General features: G+C 43.2%; 1 protein-coding gene across 2 annotated transcripts in view; it reads left to right on the plus strand.

Moving 5' to 3' along the window:
• The window catches only part of SYNE2 (spectrin repeat containing nuclear envelope protein 2), a 424,330-nt gene that overhangs the window by 381,571 nt on the left and 20,725 nt on the right, over positions 1–22,034 (plus strand). The window contains exons 100-111 of one of the 2 annotated variants that reach the window (XM_077265969.1): positions 11,894–12,056; positions 13,432–13,619; positions 14,231–14,381; positions 14,912–15,094; positions 15,346–15,483; positions 16,528–16,722; positions 16,844–17,123; positions 17,239–17,307; positions 18,468–18,610; positions 18,693–18,807; positions 20,151–20,362; positions 21,342–21,545. In XM_077265969.1, the coding sequence (XP_077122084.1) occupies positions 11,894–12,056; positions 13,432–13,619; positions 14,231–14,381; positions 14,912–15,094; positions 15,346–15,483; positions 16,528–16,722; positions 16,844–17,123; positions 17,239–17,307; positions 18,468–18,610; positions 18,693–18,807; positions 20,151–20,362; positions 21,342–21,545 (2,041 nt within the window). The remainder of the gene's footprint in view (positions 1–11,893; positions 12,057–13,431; positions 13,620–14,230; positions 14,382–14,911; positions 15,095–15,345; positions 15,484–16,527; positions 16,723–16,843; positions 17,124–17,238; positions 17,308–18,467; positions 18,611–18,692; positions 18,808–20,150; positions 20,363–21,341; positions 21,546–22,034) is intronic. The other variant, XM_077265976.1, reaches the window with a different exon arrangement.

The following is a 22,034-nucleotide window of genomic DNA, read 5'->3' on the forward strand; positions in this document are numbered from 1 at the left end:
GTCATTGGCACGCACGTTAGTGTGGATGTGGCTTAGACAGTGATGTGATTCAGTGGCATCAGGCTCGGAGTGGCCATATGGCAGTGATACAAGCGGCGCCCTCCTCGCGTCTGTAAGAGCCCGTGCCATTCAGAAAGGAATTGTCAGCTCTGATTACGGGCGGGAGCCTGATGGAGCACAAAAGGGATGGGGTGGGGGAGAAGCCATCCTGAGTATCTGCTAATGCAAAGAACGGAGATCACACATCCGTGGGGGGCTTATGGCCATTGTCTACACATTTCTGGCTGTATGTGTATGTATGTGTGTATATATATATATATATATATACATATACACACACTGTGTTCCAAATTATTGTGCAAATTGGATTTAAGTGTCATAAAGATTTAATTGTTTTGTTTTTCAAATAAACACGTGGATGGTATTGTGTCTCAGGGCTCAATGGATCACTGAAATCAATCTTAAACACATGTGATAATTGGTTTTCCAGGTGATTCTAATTGAAGGAAAACTACTTAAAAATGATGTTCCACATTATTAAGCAGGTCACAGTTTTCAAGTAACATGGGAAAGAAAAAGGATCTCTCTGCTGCTGAAAAGCATCAAATAGTGCAATGCCTTGGTGAAGGGATGAAAACATTAGAAATTTTCCAAAAACATAAGCATGATCATCGTACTGTTAAGAGATTTGTGGCTGTATCTGAGCACAAATGTGTTTATGCTGATAAAGGCATAATGAGGAAGATTTCTGCCAGGCAAGTTCATCGGATTAAGAGAGCAGCTGCTAAAAAGCCATTACAAAGCAGCAAACAGATATTTGAAGCTGCTGGTGCCTCTGGAGTCCCTCGAACCTCAAGGTGTAGGCTCCTTCAAAGGCTTGCTGTGGTGCATAAACCTACTATTCGGCCACCCTTAAACAGTGTTCACAAGCAGAAATGGTTGTATTGGGCCCACACATACATGAAGACTAATTTCCAAACAGTCTTGTTTACTAATAAGTGTTGAGCAACCCTGGATGGTCCAGATGGATGGAGTAGTGGATGGTTGGTGGATGGCCACCATGTCCCAACAAGGCTGCAACGTCAGCGAGGAGGTGGAGGAGTCATGTTTTGGGCCAGAATCATGGGAAACAGCTGGTAAGGCCCTTTAAGGTTCCTGAAGGTGTGAAAATGACCTCTGCAAAGTATATAGAGTTTCTGACTGACAACTTTCTTCTATGGTCTAAAAAGCTGAAACGTGCCTTCAGGAGCAAAATCATCTTCATGCTAACAATGCCCCATCTCATGCTGCAAAGAATACCTCTGAGTCATTGGCTGCTATGGGCATAAAAGGAGATAAACTCATGGTGTGGCCACCATCTTCCCCTGACCTCAACCCTATAGAGAACCTTTAGAGGATCATCAAGCAAAAGATCTATGAGGGTGGGAGGCCGTTTACATCAAAACAGCAGCTCTGGGAGGCGATTCTGACTTCATGCAAAGAAATACAAGCAGAAACTCTCCAAAAACTCACAAGTTCAATGGATGCAAGAATTGTGAAGGTGATATCAAAGAAGGGTCCTATGTTAACATGTAACTTGGCCTGTTGGGATGTTTTGGAGTTAAATAGCTTTTTTGTTCAGTGAATGTGACCTCCTAATGCTGCAAATTCCACAAATGAGCATTTTCAGTTCTTTAAAACATATCAAATGTTTAGAAATTCTACTGTGCCTAATAATTTGGAACAGTGCATTTTGAGTTTTTATTCATTTTGGAGATTATACTGCTATCATTGGGAGGTTTCTTCAATAAAATTCGATGTATAATCTAACGGGCGATGACTGTCATTTGCACCGACCATTTTGGAAAATCTGATAAAAATGTAATTTGCATAATAATTTGGAACACAGTGTGTGTGTATATGTATATGTGTATATATTATATACTCATAGTACATAATATTCATTGGTCGCGGCCTCTGTCTGTCATGGAATCCAAGTCGCTGATTGGTCTCGCCAGCTGCCTGTCATGGCTGCCGCGACCAATCAGCGACGGCCACAGTCCGATTAGTCCCTCCATACTCCCCGCAGTCACCGCTCACACAGGGTTAATGCCAGCGTTAACGGACCGCGTTATGCCGCGGGTAACTCACTCCGTTACCGCCGCTATTAACCCTGTGTGACCAAGTTTTTACTATTGTTGCTGCCTATGCAGCCTCAATAGTAAAAACATCTAATGTTAAAAATAATAATAAAAAAAAAAAAATCATTATATACTCACCTTCCGCCGCCTTTCCCGCTCCTCGCGACGCTCCGGTGACCGCTCCATGCAAGCGGCAGGTTCCGGTGCTAAGGATGGTATGCGACAAGGACCTGCCATGACGTCACGGTCATGTGACCGTGACGTCATCACACCCTGGGACCGGAAGCTGCCGCCTGCTCCGCACACAGGCGACAGAACTACAAGGGGCCCTCGGAAGGTGAGTATATGTTTATTTTTTAACCTGTGACATACGTGGCTGGGCAATATACTACGTGGCTGGGCAATATACTACGTAGCTGGGCAATATACTACGTGGCTGGCCAATATACTACGTGGCTGGCCAATATGCTACGTAACTGGGCAATATTCTACGTAACTGGGCAATATACTACGTCGCTGGGCAATATACTACGTCACTGGGCAATATACTACGTGGCTGGGCAATATACTACGTGGCTGGGCAGTATACTACGTAACTGGGCAATATACTACGTGGCTGGGCAATATACTACGTGGCTCTGTGCTGTATGCTACGTCACTGGGCAATATACTACATCACTGGGCAATATACTACGTGGCTGGGCAGGATACTACGTAACTGGGCAATATACTACGTGGCTGGGAAATATACTACGTGGCTGGGCAATATGCTACGTCACTGGGCAATATACTACGTCACTGGGCAATATACTACGTGGCTGGGCAATATACTACGTGGCTGGGCAATATACTACGTGGCTGGGCAATATACTACGTCACTGGGCAATATACTACGTGGCTCTGTGCAATATACTACGTCACTGGGCAATATACTACGTCACTGGGCAATATACTACGTCGCTGGGCAATATACTACGTCGCTGGGCAATATACTACGTCGCTGGGCAATATACTACGTGGCTGGGCAATATACTACGTGGCTGGGCAATATACTACGTCACTGGGCAATATACTACGTGGATCTGTGCAATATACTACATCACTGGGCAATATACTACGTGGCTGGGCAATATACTACGTGGCTGGGCAATATACTACGTCGCTGGGCAATATACTACGTGGCTGGGCAATATACTACGTTGCTGGGCAATATACTACGTAACTGGCAATATACTACTTCACTGGGCAATATACTACGTGGCTCTGTGCAATATACTACGTGGCTGGGCAATATACTACGTGGCTGGGCAATATACTACGTGGCTGGGCAATATACTACGTCGCTGGGCAATATACTACGTGGCTGGGCAATATACTACGTAACTGGGCAATATACTACGTGGCTCTGTGCAATATACTACGTGGCTGGGCAATATACTACGTAACTGGGCAATATACTACGTCACTGGGCAATATACTACGTAACTGGGCAGTATACTACGTGGGCTGTGCAATACACTACGTGGACATGCATATTCTAGAATACTCGATGCGTTAGAATCGGGCCGCCATCTAGTATTATATAATATTTATACTAACATAATTTGAAATAATATTGGTGAAATTTGATGCATCATTTATTTATTTATTTTTATTGCTCCAGCAATCACCTATGGGGTACCTGTCAATAAAATTGTAATCCCTCCCCCCACCACAGTGACACCACATGGGGGGGGGGGGAGCATTCCACGGTTCACATTGAGATCAATGGGATGTCCATGGGGGCTTTTTTTGAGACCACTCTTCTCCCTGGGTCATGAAATTGGCACAAAAAATATTTTTCCGGTTTTAAATTTACAACTTTCCCAAAAAATTAACTACATATATTGCGCATTTCTTACAACATTGTAAACTCCAGAGTGATGTCTGGCTGTGGCGTATTTTTGGCCAGGAAAAAAAAAAAACACACAGCTTCATTAAAAATTAAATGTGGCATTTTTTTCGAAGGTAGGCTTAGACGCTACTTAACATAGGTCTGCAAAAAAAAAATTTTCAAGAGCTGTTTTGGTTATTCCACGTAATCTTTATGTTTTTAAGTGTGCTGAATCTGAAAATGACCTCCTTTTTATCGTAGGACATCACGTTTTCTGACAATTTAAGTAACTATGTTAAATAAGACAATACCTCAAAATAAATGAAAATAGACTCATAAAATTAATTTTTTATTACAAATGTTTCATGAAAATCATTTTTTAACTGCAATGAGCTTACTAACACACACTAAAATTGATTCTTCTTCCCTGTGAGGCTTCTCTTGGTGCATTTACTCTTGTGAGTAGCATCAGGAATGTCTCTCTGAAGCTTCCAACAGTAGTCTGCCATCATTGTAATGCTCCATCTTCCCTGGTATCTTCTTTCCATCTCCTTAATGTCCTGGTGGAATCCTTCACCTTTCTCTTCTCTCACAGCTCCCAAATTTTCAGGAAAGTTGTCAAGGTGGGAATGGAGGAAATGCACTTTCAAACTCATCAGGCAACCTAAAGCTTGAAATGCTTTCAGCATTCGTCCGACGATTTTTTTGTAGTCAGGGTCTTTGTTATTGCCTAAAAATTTCTCTCCAACCTCTTTAAATGCAAACCACCCTTCTTTTTGAGGATATTCACCACAAATGAAACTGTCAGGCGAATTAATACACTCCCGCTGAGCCATAATGCTAATTTTGGGAAACTCGGTTGAATATGACGAGCTAACACGAACTGAGATGAAAAAGTGTGAACAGGTAAGAACCAAGATAGAACAATTGAATCAAGCCCGGCATGTCAGAGCCTGCTCGTTCAGCTTGCAACATGTTGATGCTGGTTTCATTAGCTCACTCTGAAAGTTCTTTTCTTTGAAAGTTATATTTTTTTGGCATTGTATATCTTCAATGCATTGATGTGAATTATTTAATAGTAATTTTGACTTTCAAAACCCTAAGATAAAAATACCAAAAATTTAGAAAAATATACTAAATTTGAAGAGGATTTTGCATTTTGTGGCAAATCCCGACGTTCAGGATTTTTTCAATATTTTTTTCGTTTTCAGCACACCAAAATACATGGAAATTAGATGAAAATAATCAAACAGCTTTTTTGTCGCAGACCTGTTTTATCAGTGATGACTTCGGCGCCGAAGAACCCTTTAAGGCAACATTCACATATGGTAGATGTCAATGAAGGTTCCACACCAGAATTCTGCAATCTGTGACAGGACACGGGAATGGTGCTTTAGCCTAGGAGACCGACCAAGGTCTGGCTGGCTGTGATTAGGAGCCAACATCGCGCTCCATCTTCTAAACAGTGCTTACAAGCTCCATAGAGAAGAGCTTGTAAGAGCTGCACGTGTCCTGCTGTCTAGCAGCAATCGTCAGAGCTGTAAAGAAAAGTTTTAATATCTCAAGAATGGCTGAAAATTTTAATAAATCGTAAATTACAAAGTTGCTTGTATCTATGAAGATGGAAATGACCCTTTAAAGCCCTGCAGTGACGAGGAAACAATCTGTCTGCAAATTTGCTCCAGAGGGGAAAAAAGACCACAAAGCTTCATTAGGACCAGAGCCAAGAGGCATTTCTTGAAAGAAAAAAAAAAAACACTCAACGGATGTTTGCTGCCAGCAGGAGATAGTGCCATGAATAATATAACGAGAAGGCCCCCTAACATGGTGCAAGAATTGAATAAATACTCTAAGGCCTAATTCAGCCAGGCATACAGTGCACATTTTAAAGGGAGTCTGTCAGCAGAAAATGACTGTTCAGACCAAGCACAGGCGCACCATAGCAGGCCCAAACAGATCAGTGCACCTTCCCACCTACTCATTATCCATCCATCTCCATCCTCCTCTGGATCGTGTAAAACCAGAGCTGTCAATCAAGGAAGAGGAGGTGGAAGCTGTAAATGGTGCGCCAAGCACCTGTGCTTGGTTTGAACAGTCAGTTTGTGCTGACGCACAGGAATTGTTAAACGGAGACTAAGTCCCTAATTCTCCAAGACTGAATATACAAACCTCATAGGACCGGTCAGGAGGCTGCATAATCTGCAATACGGGGGTATGGATATTGTGCGAACAATGCCCACATCTGAACAAGGCCCACTAGTAAAGATCTTCCACTAAGACAATCAAATCGGTCAAAATTAGGGTGCAGTCAGACGGCCATATAAATCGGATCGAGATTGGAACACAGTGCACGGACTGGCCGGCGGCTCTCCCCACCCGAGCATGACCGCTTCATAAAGTTCTATGCTGCTGTCACCTTCATGTGTGGAGAGCCGCCGGCCAGTCCGTGCACTGCGTTCCAATCTCCATCCGATTTATACAGCTGTGTGACTTCGACCTTAAGCAATAAAATCATCTATGTGACCTTTCCCATTGGCTGACCATTTTGTACTTCATGGCGAATGTCCCAAGGAAACCTTATGGTCGCAGTCCTCTCACCTGCTCATTACTCTATGGCCCCAAATAAAATAATAGGGAGATTTTAAAATCAATATTTCCAATTTAAAATGAAATATTTTTTTTACTGTGCATGTTTATTTCCCTGTTGTATCCTACGTCTTCAGTGATGGCCGTCGCTGCGAGCAGGCGCTGTGTGTGATCCTTGTATGTATGTAGAGAATAAATAGGCCATGGTACAGGGAGGGGTTTCCTTCTTTCTTTGGGGGGTGACGCCGCTGTTCCTGGAGTGATGCTGCTGATACTCCTGAGGATGCGGTGTAACGGATTGTGACAGTAAGTGCAGCGTTCCCTTTCCTGATGTGACGTCCCTCCCCGCCAGCACAGTCTCCTCCGATCAGCCCTCTTTAGTAGGGGGATGGGTTCCCATCGGTGCCTGTGTGCAGCCCCATGAATGAATGAATGAATGGCTGTCACAGGAGATGCAGGTGCTGACGCCTGTCTTGCCTGCCACTGCCATGATCATGTCTGATGTGGGGGCTGCTCATGTCTCACCTGGGGGAATGGGCGCTGAGGACGCAGGATCCATGATAGTCCTGTGCATGCCGTGGATGTAATCGCTTTCTGCTTTTATGGTAAGCCATCGCCATATGTTTATCATTACCCCTGTATACAGGTCTGCGGCACACACAGACAGGGGTGGGGGGCCGCAGCAGGATGCAGGGTCCCTTTGTGTCTTTATAACCAGGTTTTATTTTATCATTTCTGATTGAGATCTGCCTCCATGCTGCTGCATTGCAGGCCCTTGTACTCCGCCACATGTCTGTGTGCAAGATTGGCTTCCTCACATGTTTAGTCCCGTGTTACAGGGCTGTAATGGGTTAATAATGATATCTGACGCCACTCTGCGAGGTTAATGTGTAACCCTCTAGTTATTATCTGTGGTATCCTCGTATTTAATGGCTAAATGTGAGCAGGGCGGTGACCCTGAAATGTGTTTTCTTGGAGGTAAAGTTCATCGTAGAGAACGTTCTTATACATGAGGAGATAATGGTTCATACGACACAGGCTACAATACATGGGCTATATCTGGATCTTTTTGTTTGTTTGTTTGTTTGTTTTCTTCAGAAATAGCGCCACTCATCTCAATAGGCTGAAAAAGGTATTACATATTTGGGGTTTTTTTCTATTGTTCAAATGAATGGGGCTGAATTGCAATACCAGACACAGCCAGTGGGCCGAATTGGCGCTGTTTCTGGAGGATGAAAGAAGGTTAGAGTCGTTCTTTTTTTTTAAGGGAACCTGTCAATAGTTCTTGCAGCGTAAAAAAGCGACAGATGCCGCGACTACACGGAGCCATGTTTTACTGTAAAACACCGCAGCATTTCACCTAAAAGCTGGTATCAATAAGGGTGTTCTAAATTGTGTTCTCTATGCCCATCTGTTTCCAGTCCTGTCTATGCCAGGTGCCATGCTGTGACTCACCTCTTATGTCATATGGCAATGTCTGCCCCGATATACCCTATACCTGCCTCTATATACTGTCTATACATTACCTGCATGCTTTATCCCTGACCCTATATACTATATACCTGACCCTGTATACTCTGTACCAACATGATTTATATCTGCCCCTATATACTCTACACCTGCCCCTCTACAGTTGTGCTCAAAAGTTTACATACCCCGTCAGACTTTTTGCTTTCTTGGCCTTTTTTCAGAGAATATGAATGATAACACCAAAACTTTTTCTCCACTCATGGTTAGTGGTTGGGTGAAGCCATTTATTGTCAAACTACTGTGTTTTCTCTTCTAAATCATAATGACTACCCAAAATATCCAAATGACTCTGATCAAAAGTTTACATACCCCATTTGTTAATACTGTGTATTGCCCCCTCTAACATCAATGACAGCTTGAAGTCTTTTGTGGTAGTTGTGGATGAGGTTCTTTATTTTCTGAGATGGTAAAGCTGCCCACTCATCTTGGCAAAAAGCCTCCAGTTCCTGTAAATTCCTGGGCTGTCTAGCATGGACTGCACACTTGAGATCTCCCCAGAGTGGCTCAATGATATTGAGGTCATGAGACTGAGATGGCCACTCCAGAACCTTCACTTTATTCTGCATTAGCCAGTGATAGATCGACTTGGCCTTGTGTTTTGGATCGTTGTCATGTTGGAATGTCCAAGTACGTCCCATGCGCAGCTTCCGGGCTGATGTTTTCAAATTTGCCTCCAGTATTTGCTGATAACATGCTGCATTCATCTTTCCTTCGACATTGACCAAGTTTCCTGTGCCTTTGTAGCTGACACATCCCCAAAACTTCAGCGATCCACCTCCGTGCTTTACAGTAGGAATGGTGTTCCTTTCATCATAGGCCGCTGACCTCTCTCCAAATGTAACGTTTATGGTTGTGGTCAAAAGTTCAATTTTGGTCTCATCACTCCAAATTACCTTGTTCCAGAAGTTCTGAGGCTTGTCTCTGTGCTGCTATGTGTATTGTAGGCCAGATACTTTGTGGCGTTTGCGCAGTAAGGGCTTTCTTCTGGAGACTTGACCATGCAGCCCATTTTTCTTCAAGTGCCTCCTTATTGTGTATCTTGAAACAGCCACACCGCTAGTTTTCAGAGAGTCCAGTATTTCAGCTGATGTTATGTGTGGGTTTTTCTTTGAATCCTGAACAATTTTCCTGGCAGTTGTGAACGACATTTTTGTTGGTCTACCTGACTGTGATTTTGTTTTTACAGAGCCCCTGATTTTCCATTTGTTTAATCACAGATTGAAAGCTGATGACTAGCATTATCAATTCCTTGGATATCTTTTTGTATCCCTTTCCTGTTTTATACAGTTCAACTACTTTTTCCTGTACATCCGTTGACAATTCTTTTGCTTTCCCCATGACTCATAATGCAGAAATGTCAGTGGCTGGATGAAAGATGCAAGAGTCTGTCTGGATCCCAGAAACTCACTCAGCTTTTATGCACAGACACTGATTACAAGCAAACAGGTCACATGTGAGGATGTTACCTTTAGTAGCCATTCAAACCCATTGGCGTCAACTTCTGTACATGTTATCAGGCCAAAATCACCAGGGTATGTGAACTTTTGATCAGTGTCATTTGGATGTTTTAGGTTGTCCTTATGATTTAAAAAGAGAAAACCTAGTAGTTTGACAATAAATGGTTTCACTCAACCAATAACCATGAGTGGAGAAAACGTTTTGGTGTTATCATTCATATTCTCTGAAAAGGCCAAGAAAGCAAAAATTCTGCTGGGGTATGTAAACTTTTAAACACAACTGTATATTTTACACTTGCTCCTATATACTTTATACCTGCTGTTACATGCTTCATACCTGCTCCTTCATACTTTATGCTGACCTCTGTATACAATATATTTATTTATTATGTGTTGCTTATTGTATATAGCACCATTAATTCCAAAGCGCTTTAAAGACATTATCACCACTGTCCCTATAGGGAATCTAGATTGTGAGCCCCAATCAGTGTTTCTTTGGAATGTGGGAGGAAACCCACGCTAACACAGGGAGGACATACAAACTGTGTTGATATTGACCTTGGTGGGATTTGAACCCAGGACCCCAGCGCTGCATATCTGCTCTTATATACTCTCTATACCTGCTCCTCTATATGCCAAATCTGCCCCTCTGTACTCTATATACCTGCCCCTATATACATGCTATACTTGCGCCTATATACTCTATTCCCACCCCTCCATAGTCTATATACCTGCTTTTATATACACCCTATACCTGCCTCTCTGTACTCTTTATACCTGGCTCTATACTCTATCTGTCCCTATATACACTTTATACCTGCCCCTATATATACGCTTTACTACCTCTCTATATGCCCTATACCTGTCTCTATATTCTCTGTATATACCTGCGCCCTCTAATTGCCCCCATATACTCTATACCCTATGCCTGCCCCTCTATACACCCTATACCTACCCCTCTGTATTCCCTATATCTGCCCCTATATATACCCTATATCTGCCCCATATATGCCCTATATCTGCCTCTCTGTATTCTATATACCTGCCCCTATATACCACCTATACCTGCCCTTGTGCTGTATTTACCTGCCCCTCTATATGCCCTATACATGTCCCTCTATATATCCTATACCCTATATACCTGCCCCTATATTTTCTATATACCTGCCCCTACATACTCTATACGCCCTATTCCTTCCCCTACATGTGCCTTATAATTGCCCCTATATACGCCCTATACCTGCCTCACTTCAGAAACATTTTCCATATTGACTTGTTCATCCATTGTTGCTCTTGGATATGTGTTGCACCGAGAAACTGTTTTGTTTTTTCATGAAAGTGAAAGCTATAGTCTGTATAGTCCGCTGTTCAGATTATTTTGTTGCCCCGTTTTTAAAAATCTCTTGGATTATCTGTGTAATTCTGTTGTTCTTCTCCAACATGCCATGTAACACAGGGTGGCAATGACATGCAAAAAAAACTTGGGGGGCAAATTGTGGCCTAAATCCTGGCAGTAGTGAATTTCTTGGCCTTGTCCCGTGCAGCTCCCTCTGGGGTCAGTAATGACCGGGGCTGAGCTCCAGACTGTGACTTCTGAGCTTGGTGCTGCCGATGTCATTCTCTTATTGTGTTTCCCTCTGGGGTCAATAAGGACCAGTGCTGAGCTCTAGGCTGTGATTTCTGAGCTCGGTGCTGCCAGTGTCACGTCCCTTATTGTGGTTCACTCTAGGCTCATTAATGTCCAGGGCTGAGCTCCAGACTGTGACTTTCTGAGCTCAGTGCTGCCGGTGACATGTTGCTTATTGCAGTTCCCTTTGGGATCAGTAAGGACCAGGGCTGAGCTCCAGACTGTGTCTCCTGAGCTCGGTGCTACGGGGACATGTCCCTTATTGTGGTTCCCTCTGGGGTCAGTAAGAACCAGGGCTGAGCTCCAGACTGTGTCTCCTGAGCTCGGTGCTGCGGTGACATGTCCCTTATTGTGGTTCCCTCTGGGGTCAGTAAGGACCAGGGCTGAGTTCCAGACTGTGACTCCTGAGCTCGGTGCTGCGGTGACATGTCCCTTATTGTGGTTCCCTCTGGGGTCAGAAAGGACCAGGGCTAAGCTTCAGACTGTGACTTCTGAGCTCGGTGCTGCCAGTGTCAGTCCCTTATTGTGGTACCCTCTGGGGTCAGTAAGGACCAGAGTTGAGCTCCAGACTGTGACTTCTGAGCTTGGTGCTGTCGGTGTCGCATCCCTTATTTAGGTTCCTCCAGAGGATGCTACTCCACAGCGTGATGGAAATTGAGAAATTATTTTTTTGTATGACTCTGATTTATATTTTCCACAGTGTAAAGAAACTGAAGGAGACGCTCATAACCATCCAGCAGCTGTACAAAAACATGAGTAACCTACGCACATGGCTGGCTCGTATAGAGTCCGAGCTATCAAAGCCCGTCATCTACAGCATCTGCGATGAGCAGGAGATAAACAAGAAGCTCGAGGAACAAAGGGCAAGTTCACGTATTTTCTAAAACTTTCTCAAAGAACGTTGTGCTAACTTGAGAATGTGATATCCATGTACCCTTCAAATCTTCCACATTTTAATTTTTTGATTTTTTTACATGTTGGGTTAAAATAATGTCTGCAAATAAAAATAAATACAAATTTTGCACTGTTTAGATGGCTGAAGAATTAGTTACCTAAGACTCCAACAGTGAACTCATTCTGTCACAGAGCTTTTATCTGTTTTTTTACGGAACTCTTCGGCTGATTTATGACCACATCAAAGTAGAACTGAAGTTTACTCTTTGACGGACAGATATTGTCGGGGTCGTAAACGACAATATACCCTCATTCACCAGTCATTCCAAATTAATATGTGTGCAAGGCATCTGGTACCGGATAAGAATGAGTCAGACAGGTAGCTGGTTCAAACTTAGTTAATGCCCCGTGCATCCACACATGTCTGCAACGGTCACACCAACTGGCTTTATTCTAAAATACACAATACTATATTGAGTGTTAGGGGAAGGCGTGCATTAGGCGGGGTTTAAACTAACATTCAGTCTTTCTGATTTGTTCTGACATCTTCTGGTGGATCCTCCTTTTCACCTTGACAATATTACTTATAAATTGATAGAACAAACTTGCGGATGGTTTCTCAAGTGACTCATTCTGTGCAGAGGCAGTGGAAGGCAAACTGTGCAAAAAAATTTAATGAAATGTAATTGAAAAAAAATAAAAAGTTAGCACAAAATACATGCTTTTAAGTAAAAAAAAAAAAATCAGCCAAAAAGTGTTCTCATCTGTAAAGGCATACAGATAATTATAGAGGGGGTGTGGCTTCTACTGAACCTTTGGGGCTCATTATTATGTTAGTCTACTGGGACAACCTCTGATACTTAGGTGGTGAGCTTGGTCCACCAAAGTGTGGAATGGTCCTTCAGAGAATTTCTTAAAAGGGATGTCTACTTTCTTTATTTTCACAAATATGTTGATTTTTATGTCACTTGCTAATATATAAGGTTCTCTTCAGGCATGTCAGTGCCACCATCGTCACAGACTGCACAGAGCTCCTACCCACAAAATGGCTGCTGATGGAGGAGCATGTGACCAGACCTGACCATCTTCTCTAACTTAAGAGCAGCTTTCTCCATGTGCAGTCTTTCAATTGGAGAAGGCTGATGGACTGATCTGGTCACCTGCTTTTCCTCCTCCAACTTTAACTTGCTCACTGTAGTTTTCTATAACACTGTTTATATTGCTGCTTGTAAGACCATGGATTGTGACTTTCCCACCGTTGTTTCAGTCCCATACATGATACATATAATGTCTTCTTCTGTGTGATTCCTGCTGTAGTTGTTGAGCCTCATTTTCTACTCTCAGGACTTGCAGAAGGACATTGAGGTGCACAGCCCCGGAGTGGCATCTGTGTTAAATATCTGTGAGCGCCTGCTGCACGACACGGACGCCTGCGCTAATGAGACAGAATGTGATTCCATACAGCAGACCACAAGGAGCCTCGATAAACGATGGAGAAATATCTGTTCTATGTCGATGGAGAGGAGAATGCGGTAAGTGCTGACTGACTGTTTTTTTTCTTCATTTTATATTTTGTCTAATATCTGGAAATACGAGCTACTTCTAGCCGTAAAATGGTCGTTTACATTAGATGACTGCCAGAAGAACTATTGTTTGTCTGACAGCCATTCCTCCTCAATTCCCTGGTCAATTAGAGTTTCATGCATGGGGTAAGGGGAATAAGTTGCTGCTAGACATCTCTGGCTGGGGCTTATTGCCCTTAGGGAATGAAAGGCTTGGGCATGTTAAAATCCAGCTGCCTGCTCTACTGTCTTGCTTTTCTCCCTCTACTCTTCTTTGCCCTACTGTCCTTCTTTGCTCTGCTCTTGTTCTCTGCTCTACTCTTGTTCTCTGCTCTGCTCTTCTCGCTCAGAGAGGACGTCTTGACTTGGGGAGAAAAAAAGGAGACTACCATTAGACAGTCACTCCAGATTCTGCAGGTTTTCTGACATTGATGTGTATGTGCAGCTTTAGACAAATGAAGATAAGTTAGAGTGATACCGACAATAGATTTTGGCATAGTTTATCTTCGTGTAACATGCTTCTATGATATTTACTACATGAGAATCCAACGTTTTTCATTATTCTTGTGACTTCTTGGCAGGATTGAGGAAACCTGTCGATTGTGGCAGAAATTCCTAGAGGACTACTCTCGATTTGATGAATGGCTTAAAGAAGCTGAAGCAATGGCTGCTTCTCCTGATTCTTCTGATGTATTATACACAAAAGCCAAAGAGGAACAGAAGAAATTTGAGGTTTGTATTGTCCTTGATGTGTTTTTATATTATTACTAAATATTCCCACTTTTCCGCATTATGTCTCTAGTTTCCTACAAGATTCTTGGCTCAACATACACGTGGTGCTATGTATATGCTAGCTATGACCAGACATGGAGGACCCCGCAGATGAACATGGTTCTCCTTTGTCTTCTACACTTTCAATACAGAATGCATATCGTCGGCAGCAAAATAGTTATCGTTAAAAAATGTCTACCACTTAAAAAGTCGCTTTACTTTGCATTTAGGAGGCAAAGGAACAATTAAAATTTTAAAAAAACTGTGCCAAGGTGTACATAGACTCTAAAGGTTCTTTAGTAAAGGGGATGTGTTAACAAGAAAAGGAACTGCTTTTTTTTTTTTTCCTTCAAAAAACGTACACAGCCCATGCACAGAAGTAGTGCTGTGCGGGGGAAAAAGATTAGTTTTTTCTGACCTGTATAATCTATTACATGAAATCATTTAACACTGTCCATAAAAATGTATTCTGTTTTTGGTGTGAATTTTAGGCATTTCAGAGGCAGATCCATGAGCGTCTTACTCATCTAGAGCTAATCAACAAGCAGTACAGGAGGCTGGCTCGCGAGAACCGCACTGACGCAGCCAGCAGACTGAAGCAGATGGTGCATGAAGGCAATCAGAGGTGGGACCACCTTCAGAAGAGAGTGACGTCCATCCTGAGGAGGCTCAAGGTAAAGAGGAGGCTATGCTATTATATTATTAGCTTTTAGATGGGTTAAGCTGAAGCTGTATTGTTCTATTTTGTTATGGTGGGCATCCGTCCACTCCTGAAAGGAGCAACTTGCTGCATCATCATCTCAAGAAGTATCCGCTATTTGAATGTGTAACTGTACATTCTTCTTATACAATTTCTAATATGTAGTATTTAGCATTTTCTTAAGTTTTTACTATTTTTTTTTTTTTTTTTTTTTTTTTAATCCAGCACTTTACCAGCCAAAGAGAAGACTTTGAGGGGACAAGAGACAGCATCCTCGTATGGCTCACAGAGATGGACTTGCAGCTTACAAATGTGGAGCACTTCTCAGAAAGCGACATCGAGGAGAAAATGCAACAGTTAATAGTAAGTATTAAAATTATAAAACTACGATCTCGGTTGTAGGTTTTCGTAGTTTGGTTCACACAACCAAACACATACAGCACAGTGACCTATGTTGGTTAACGAGTTAGTCCATGAGTGATTTTCCATATGGACCTTAGATCATTTTGGAAAAAAATCACTGCATGCAGTAGTCCCATCCATTTTTCAGATGAGAATCGTGCATATTATGGTAGCCAGCTTCTGCACGTATCCGCTAAACTCTCATACACATGAAGCTGAACACGGAACCGCAAACATAGCTGGGCAGTGGCCGGATGTGTTTGGGCAGTGGCCGGATGTGTTTGGGCAGTGGCCGGATGTGTTTGGGCAGTGGCCGGATGTGTTTGGGCAGTGGCCGGATGTGTTTGGGCAGTGGCCGGATGTGTTTGGGCAGTGGCCGGATGGGCTTGGGCAGTGGCCGGATGGGGTTGGGCAGTGCCGGATGGGGTTGGGTATTGGGTGGATGGGGTTTAGCAGTGACTGGATGGAGTTTAGCAGTGGCCGGATGGGGTTTGGCAGTGCCGGATGGGGTTGGGTATTGGGTGGATGGGGTTTAGCAGTGACTGGATGGAGTTTAGCAGTGACCGGATGTGGTTGTGCAGTGGCCGGATGTTGTTGGGCAGTGACCGGATGGGGTTGGGCAGTGGCCGGATGGGGTTGGTTAGTGGCCGGATGGGGTTGGGCAGTGACGGGATGGGCTTGGGCAGTGACGGGATGGGCTTGGGCAGTGACGGGATGGGCTTGGGCAGTGACGGGATGAGCTTGGGCAGTGACTGGATGGGCTTGAGCAGTGACTGGTGGGGTTGGGTATTGCCCTGATGTGGTTGGGTAGTGGCCGGATATCGTTGGACAGTGGCCGGATGTGGGTGGATGTGGTTGGGTTTTGGCCGGATGTTGCTTGATATTTGGCCGGATGTTGCTTGCTGAGCCTTGGCTGGATGTAGCTTGGCCGTGGCTTTGTGTAAACCCAGCCTTACCCCAATTTGTGCCAATATATTCATTATTCCTTCTGTCCTCATCTTTTAGGGTTTCAAACAAGAAATAACACTAAACACTGATAAAATTGATCAGCTGATTGTTTTTGGGGAGCAGTTGATTCAGAAAAGTGAAGCGATGGACGCTGTGGTCATTGAGGATGAACTGGAAGAGATTCATAGATATTGCCAAGAAGTTTTTGGACGAGTGTACAGGTTCCATGAAAGGCTGACTTCAAGAAATTTGGTAAGACCTTGCTTGGACTGCGTAGTCTTGCACCTGCAATTTTCTGTTGAACCGCAAAGAGCATCTATATATTTAATTGCACAATGCAACATAGTAATCATATGTTGTCATGTGTTTTAAGAATTTAGAAGAAGAGCGAGAAATGTCAGAGAACGATACCGATGGGGAAGATTCCCGAGAGATCCAGAACTCCTCCTGGCACACCACAATACCAGATGTTGACCCATCCCACCAATCGCTTTGCCATTTAATGCCCCCAACTCTTCCGCATGAGAGATCTGGTCGAGAAACTCCCGTCAGTGTTGACTCCATCCCCTTGGAATGGGATCCAACAGTAGATGTTGGAGGATCTTCCATGCATGAGAATGAAGAGGAAGGAGCTTACTACAACCACTTATCAGGTAAACTTCTTCTCGATTGTGTTGATGATTGCAAATCTAAATCTCTTCCACTTCTTTTTCTCCAGTTTGTCCTGAAATATCGTGCTAGGAAACAAATGACATTATTTTCTTTCAGATGTAGAAATTGCTGAAAGCCCAGAAGCCTATGTCATAATGACAACAAAAACTGTCCAAGCATCTTCTGGTAGGCCCCTGCCCAATGCATGTGTCTCATACCAGCACCATTGCTGTGATGCACGCTTATTTTTCCCCACCTCATGTTCCCTCATTTGCGCCGTTTCCTCTTTTGCTTTGTGTGAGCGCCATATTTCCCAAAACCATGGACATCTCATTGTGGTTGCACACTTCTATGACGACCAAGAGGAGTTCCATTCAGCGGTTGTGATGTTTGCTCATGTGCTTGGGATATATGGAAATTTAAAGGTTATTCCCATCTTCATAGACTGATATTGTCGGATATTGCTTGAAGATGCAAGCAATTTTCTAGTCTACTGCTTATTAAAATTTTCAGCCGTTCTTGAGATATTAACACTTCTTTTGTTGAGTTTCTTTCCTTCAAAATCGACCACCACAGCAGAAAAAGTGCAATGCTTACAAGCTCCTTTCAAGTCAAGTGAGCTTGTAAGCACTCATTTGCGTCTTCCCAGGATTTCTGGATCGCGCGGTTACATCCTGCTTAAGTGCAGTGCTTACAAGCTAGTAAGCAGTGGTGGTCGGTCTCTTTGGCAGTGAGCAGTAAACAAAAGAAAAGTGTTTCTCAAGAACAGCTGCAAATTTTAATAAACAGTAAATTACAATATTGAATGTTTTTACAAGCTGTATCCGACAATACCGTATATGGAAATGGAAATAACACCTTTAAGTAATTTACTTTTTTTCCTCTTCTGGCTTTAACTTACTAAGAGAATTTTTTTTTGTTGCACTGACCCAATGAACATACACAATGGAGGACCATCTGTGTATATAGTCTTGATGATTGAGATTTTCTTCATAATATACGTTTTCCTACCTGAGATGATACTACTTGGCTTTATCATACTATCTCTGTATTTTTTTGCAGTTTGCATGGGCACTTCACAATATTACTATTTCTTGCTAAGCCAAACCCCATTCTTGTCCATTATGGATACTACTGATCTAACATATTTACATCAGCTTTGTCTGATTTTCATATAATATTGATTTTTGGCACTTTTTCTATTCCTAAATCGCGTGTTTACTTTGTTCGCTGTTACTGGTAAGTTACATGTGGTGCCTATGAGAAGTCACGAATCATTTGCACCATGGCACCACCTCCAAGATATTTTTGCTGTATTTCTTCTAAGTTGTTTGTGGTTTTTACAGGGAAATCGGACTTGGAGACTCCATCTTGGCATTCTCCCGACAAACATTTGGTAGCCGTAAAAATGGAGTTCAAAGAAGATAGAAAGGAGGAGGGACTTGTGATTGGCGCATTTGGAATCGGCACAACATTAGAGGAGTCTTCTGTAAGTTCTGCAGTTCATAGGTGTTAGTAATATCGAACTTTTACTGAAATGGTCTGATGCTAACACGCGCTTCTTTTTGTAGAGAATTCGTGAAACCATTTCAAGTTCTGCTAAAGAAATAGATTCTGAATACTCCACCGGTGACCAACCGGAGGACCAAGGTCTTAGAGGAATGGAAAATCCTGAAACGCATTCAGGTACCTGATCACACTCCTCTCATACATTGTAAAATGGGACATACATAAAAATTACAAGCCACCATTAGAAAATTCCTAATTTGTCCTCCATCCCCTCCCTACCTCTTCAAAAAAAAAAAAAAATGGTAGAGTAGGCAGGGTCACAGCCCATAGATGAAGTCACACAAGGGCATACGTCCCAACTTAGAGAGACTTATATTGTGACACGAACTAAGTAATTTGCCCCAAAAATGTATTCCACACACACCGATTTCCCTACGCACAATGATTCCCTCATAGTCCCCTCCACACAGTATGATGTCCCCAATACACAGTATGAAGGCCCTCATCAGTTTCTGCCACACATAGTATCATAACTCCCAGAGCCCCCTACATACAGTATGATGGACCCCCCCCAATGTATATATTTAATAGAAGCCTATTCGATTGTTACATAAATAATGTAGCTCAGCCACGCTCGGCTGTTTGTAAAGATCTCTTCATTTGTATAGAAGTGTTGTAGCTCAGCCGCTTATCCCTATTTCCATAGCTGGTTTTCCGGTGATCGGCTCCTGATTGAGTTATTCCCATTTCAACCAAGAATGGCTGAGATTTGAGTAAACTTTTAATTCAGTGATGATGGATGTTTAATTGAGATCCAGGTGAATTATCCAACCACCATGTGTGGACCATAATGTTCCTTGTTTACACCTGCAAAGGGGGTAACGGAAACAAAATCTTTTTATGATGCATCCAAATTGACTTGCAATGGGTCCTTCAATACTTTTTATATCCCATAGTGTAAAAAGAAATCTGTAACGAAAGCTTCTCTCTGTAATCCAGGAGGTCAGCCATGTACCTTCTCACATGGCCCAACTGACTTCTCACCTTCTCAGTCTGGCTGTAAGATAACTGGTTGAAGCAGAAGCTTTCCCCTCTGAATGCAGTAGAACAAAATGATTAAAGCCCACCTTTTAGAGCAAGAGACTAACCAAACCCGTCTGTTATGTGCTGAAATTTGCTGCAGAAATTCACTTATTTCTAGGTCGAGTGTTCCTTTTTAAGTCAGCAAACATTTCGTACAAAACCTTTTAGGACATTCGTACACTTACATAAACATTACCGGAGATAATTAATGTGCAAGTCTTAGAAGTGACGCTTACACGGTAGTAATCTGAGGAGGCAGATTTGCAAACGCTGAATTTTAATGACTTTTGAGAGAAGTTGTTGTGACTTCTTGAAAATTATAAGACACACCACATGTCAACAAAACCCTCTATATTCTCCCCAGATCTGCGGCAGGGCACACTGATCCATCAAGGCATACAGGGTAAACTAGTTCTTATGTGCCGCTTTCCTTTTAGGAGTCATTGAGCGTTGGGAGATTATGCAAGCTCAGTCCTCAAGCAGTGATCTCCGGCTCCAACAAGGTGTCCAGCGGTGGCAACAACTCAATCAGGACCTGGATAAGATCACGCTATGGTTGGATAAAACAGAGGCAGAACTTGAACAAGTCAAAAAGCTGAAGCAATCGTCCACCATCCGAGAGCTGGAAGAAAAAGTGCAGATGCTGAAGGTACGTAGTCTGGTCTGTGTAGTCTTCCACCCTGCTGCACTTTTCATCGTGAAGGTGTATTGTAAGCATTGAGGCTAAATTTCTCTCTGTGGCATGGGACATGAGCCTTACCTGGTTTTCACTGGATAATCTCTTTATCACCTATCCATGACTTACTGACCATTGGGGTTCTGATTGCTGGGACTTGCACCAAACAGGGAATTCTTATCCCCAATGGGGCACTTTTATCCACTATACAAAATGGAGTGGCCTTTCAAGCCAAATGCTAGTAAATATTGGCATGTAAAGGGCCCCATACATAATCGATAGCTGTCTACTGAACAATTGTTCAGCTGACCCCTATGTCTCATGTGTCCTCCATACAGATTAGCACTTGCCCTGCTGAAAGCTCCTGTGTCCTCCTATGAGAGCGCCTTTGGGAGAGTCTTCTGGTGGCAGTTTACCTCCCCGAGAACAAAAGTAGCAGCAGATCCAGGCCAGATCCTTATCTCCTTCAACATCTGTCAGGAAGAATCGGAAGTTCCCCATACACAATCAGTAGGCCCCCATACACATTAGACTGTCAGATGAGCCCACCGATATATAAGCGGGTTTGGTTGGTGTTAGTCGAATATGTATGGGGGGCTTGAGTGTCATTTTATTGACCCTGTTCTGGAGAGCATCGTAATCCAAAAATATAAAAACAAGGCTTGTAAATGTGTCCCAAGAATCATTGTAAATATAAAAAAAAAAAAAAGTAGGACTCGGGCTCCTGTGCCTCCTTTTTGCTGGGTGGCTGCTTGCTGCAGGAAAAACCTCATTGCTGCTGTAATGTAGGGGAGACCTAAATGCTGACCCTTGGCTGCTGGCACCAGATTTCACCCAGGTCACATATGTCTAGCTTTGTTTTTATAAATATCTACATATGGCTGCCGCAGTCCAGCTGTGGGGCTGCCATTAATGATTACATGGTGTTGCATGTGTGCCATTCTTCTTCTAGGGCGTTCAGAAAGCGTTTGATGAATCGAAAGCCCTGGTTATAGCTGCGAACCTGAACAGTAAAGCGTTCCAGGCTGGAGATGAGGATACTGAATCTAGGGATGTCCTGAATAGACTTCGCCTGGTGAACGTGCGCTGGGAGCGAGCGTGCCGACAGCTGGACACCTGGAGGGAGAGCTTACAGGGTGACCTGCTGCAGTGCGAGGTGAGCTCCGATGTGCACCAAGAAGCCAGTGCCATCATTTGATCGGTGTGTATTCATTGTTAAAGGGGAACAATTTACCCTCCCCACCGGCTTGGGCTAGATTTAAATAATTTGTGGCTCTGAGCCCTGTGATTGGCTGCAGTGTTCACGTCTCCCGTCAATAAAGACCAAGCGCTGGACCTGGTGAGGGTTATTAACACCTGGATTTATTATCTTAACGTAGCAGAAGCCGATGAGGAGGGAATAATTATTCCGGGTAACTTAGGTCCATGGTGCAGCTGTAGCCATATGTTTTCACCTGGGTCATGTGGTGCAGCTTTTGAGAGGCGATGCATCCCACCCATTAATTAAAATCTAAGGCAAATGTTTCACGAGTGCTTTTGGGTACCAAAACCAACTTTCGACAGTATCGGCAACCATGTAATGTGTATGGGGACCTGCAGGCTCTCCGAACAGATGTTGGGTGAAGAAAGAATCGGGTGTGTTGTA

This window comes from Ranitomeya variabilis, chromosome 1 (genome assembly GCF_051348905.1).
Source record: "Ranitomeya variabilis isolate aRanVar5 chromosome 1, aRanVar5.hap1, whole genome shotgun sequence".
Taxonomy (NCBI): Eukaryota; Metazoa; Chordata; class Amphibia; order Anura; family Dendrobatidae; genus Ranitomeya; species Ranitomeya variabilis.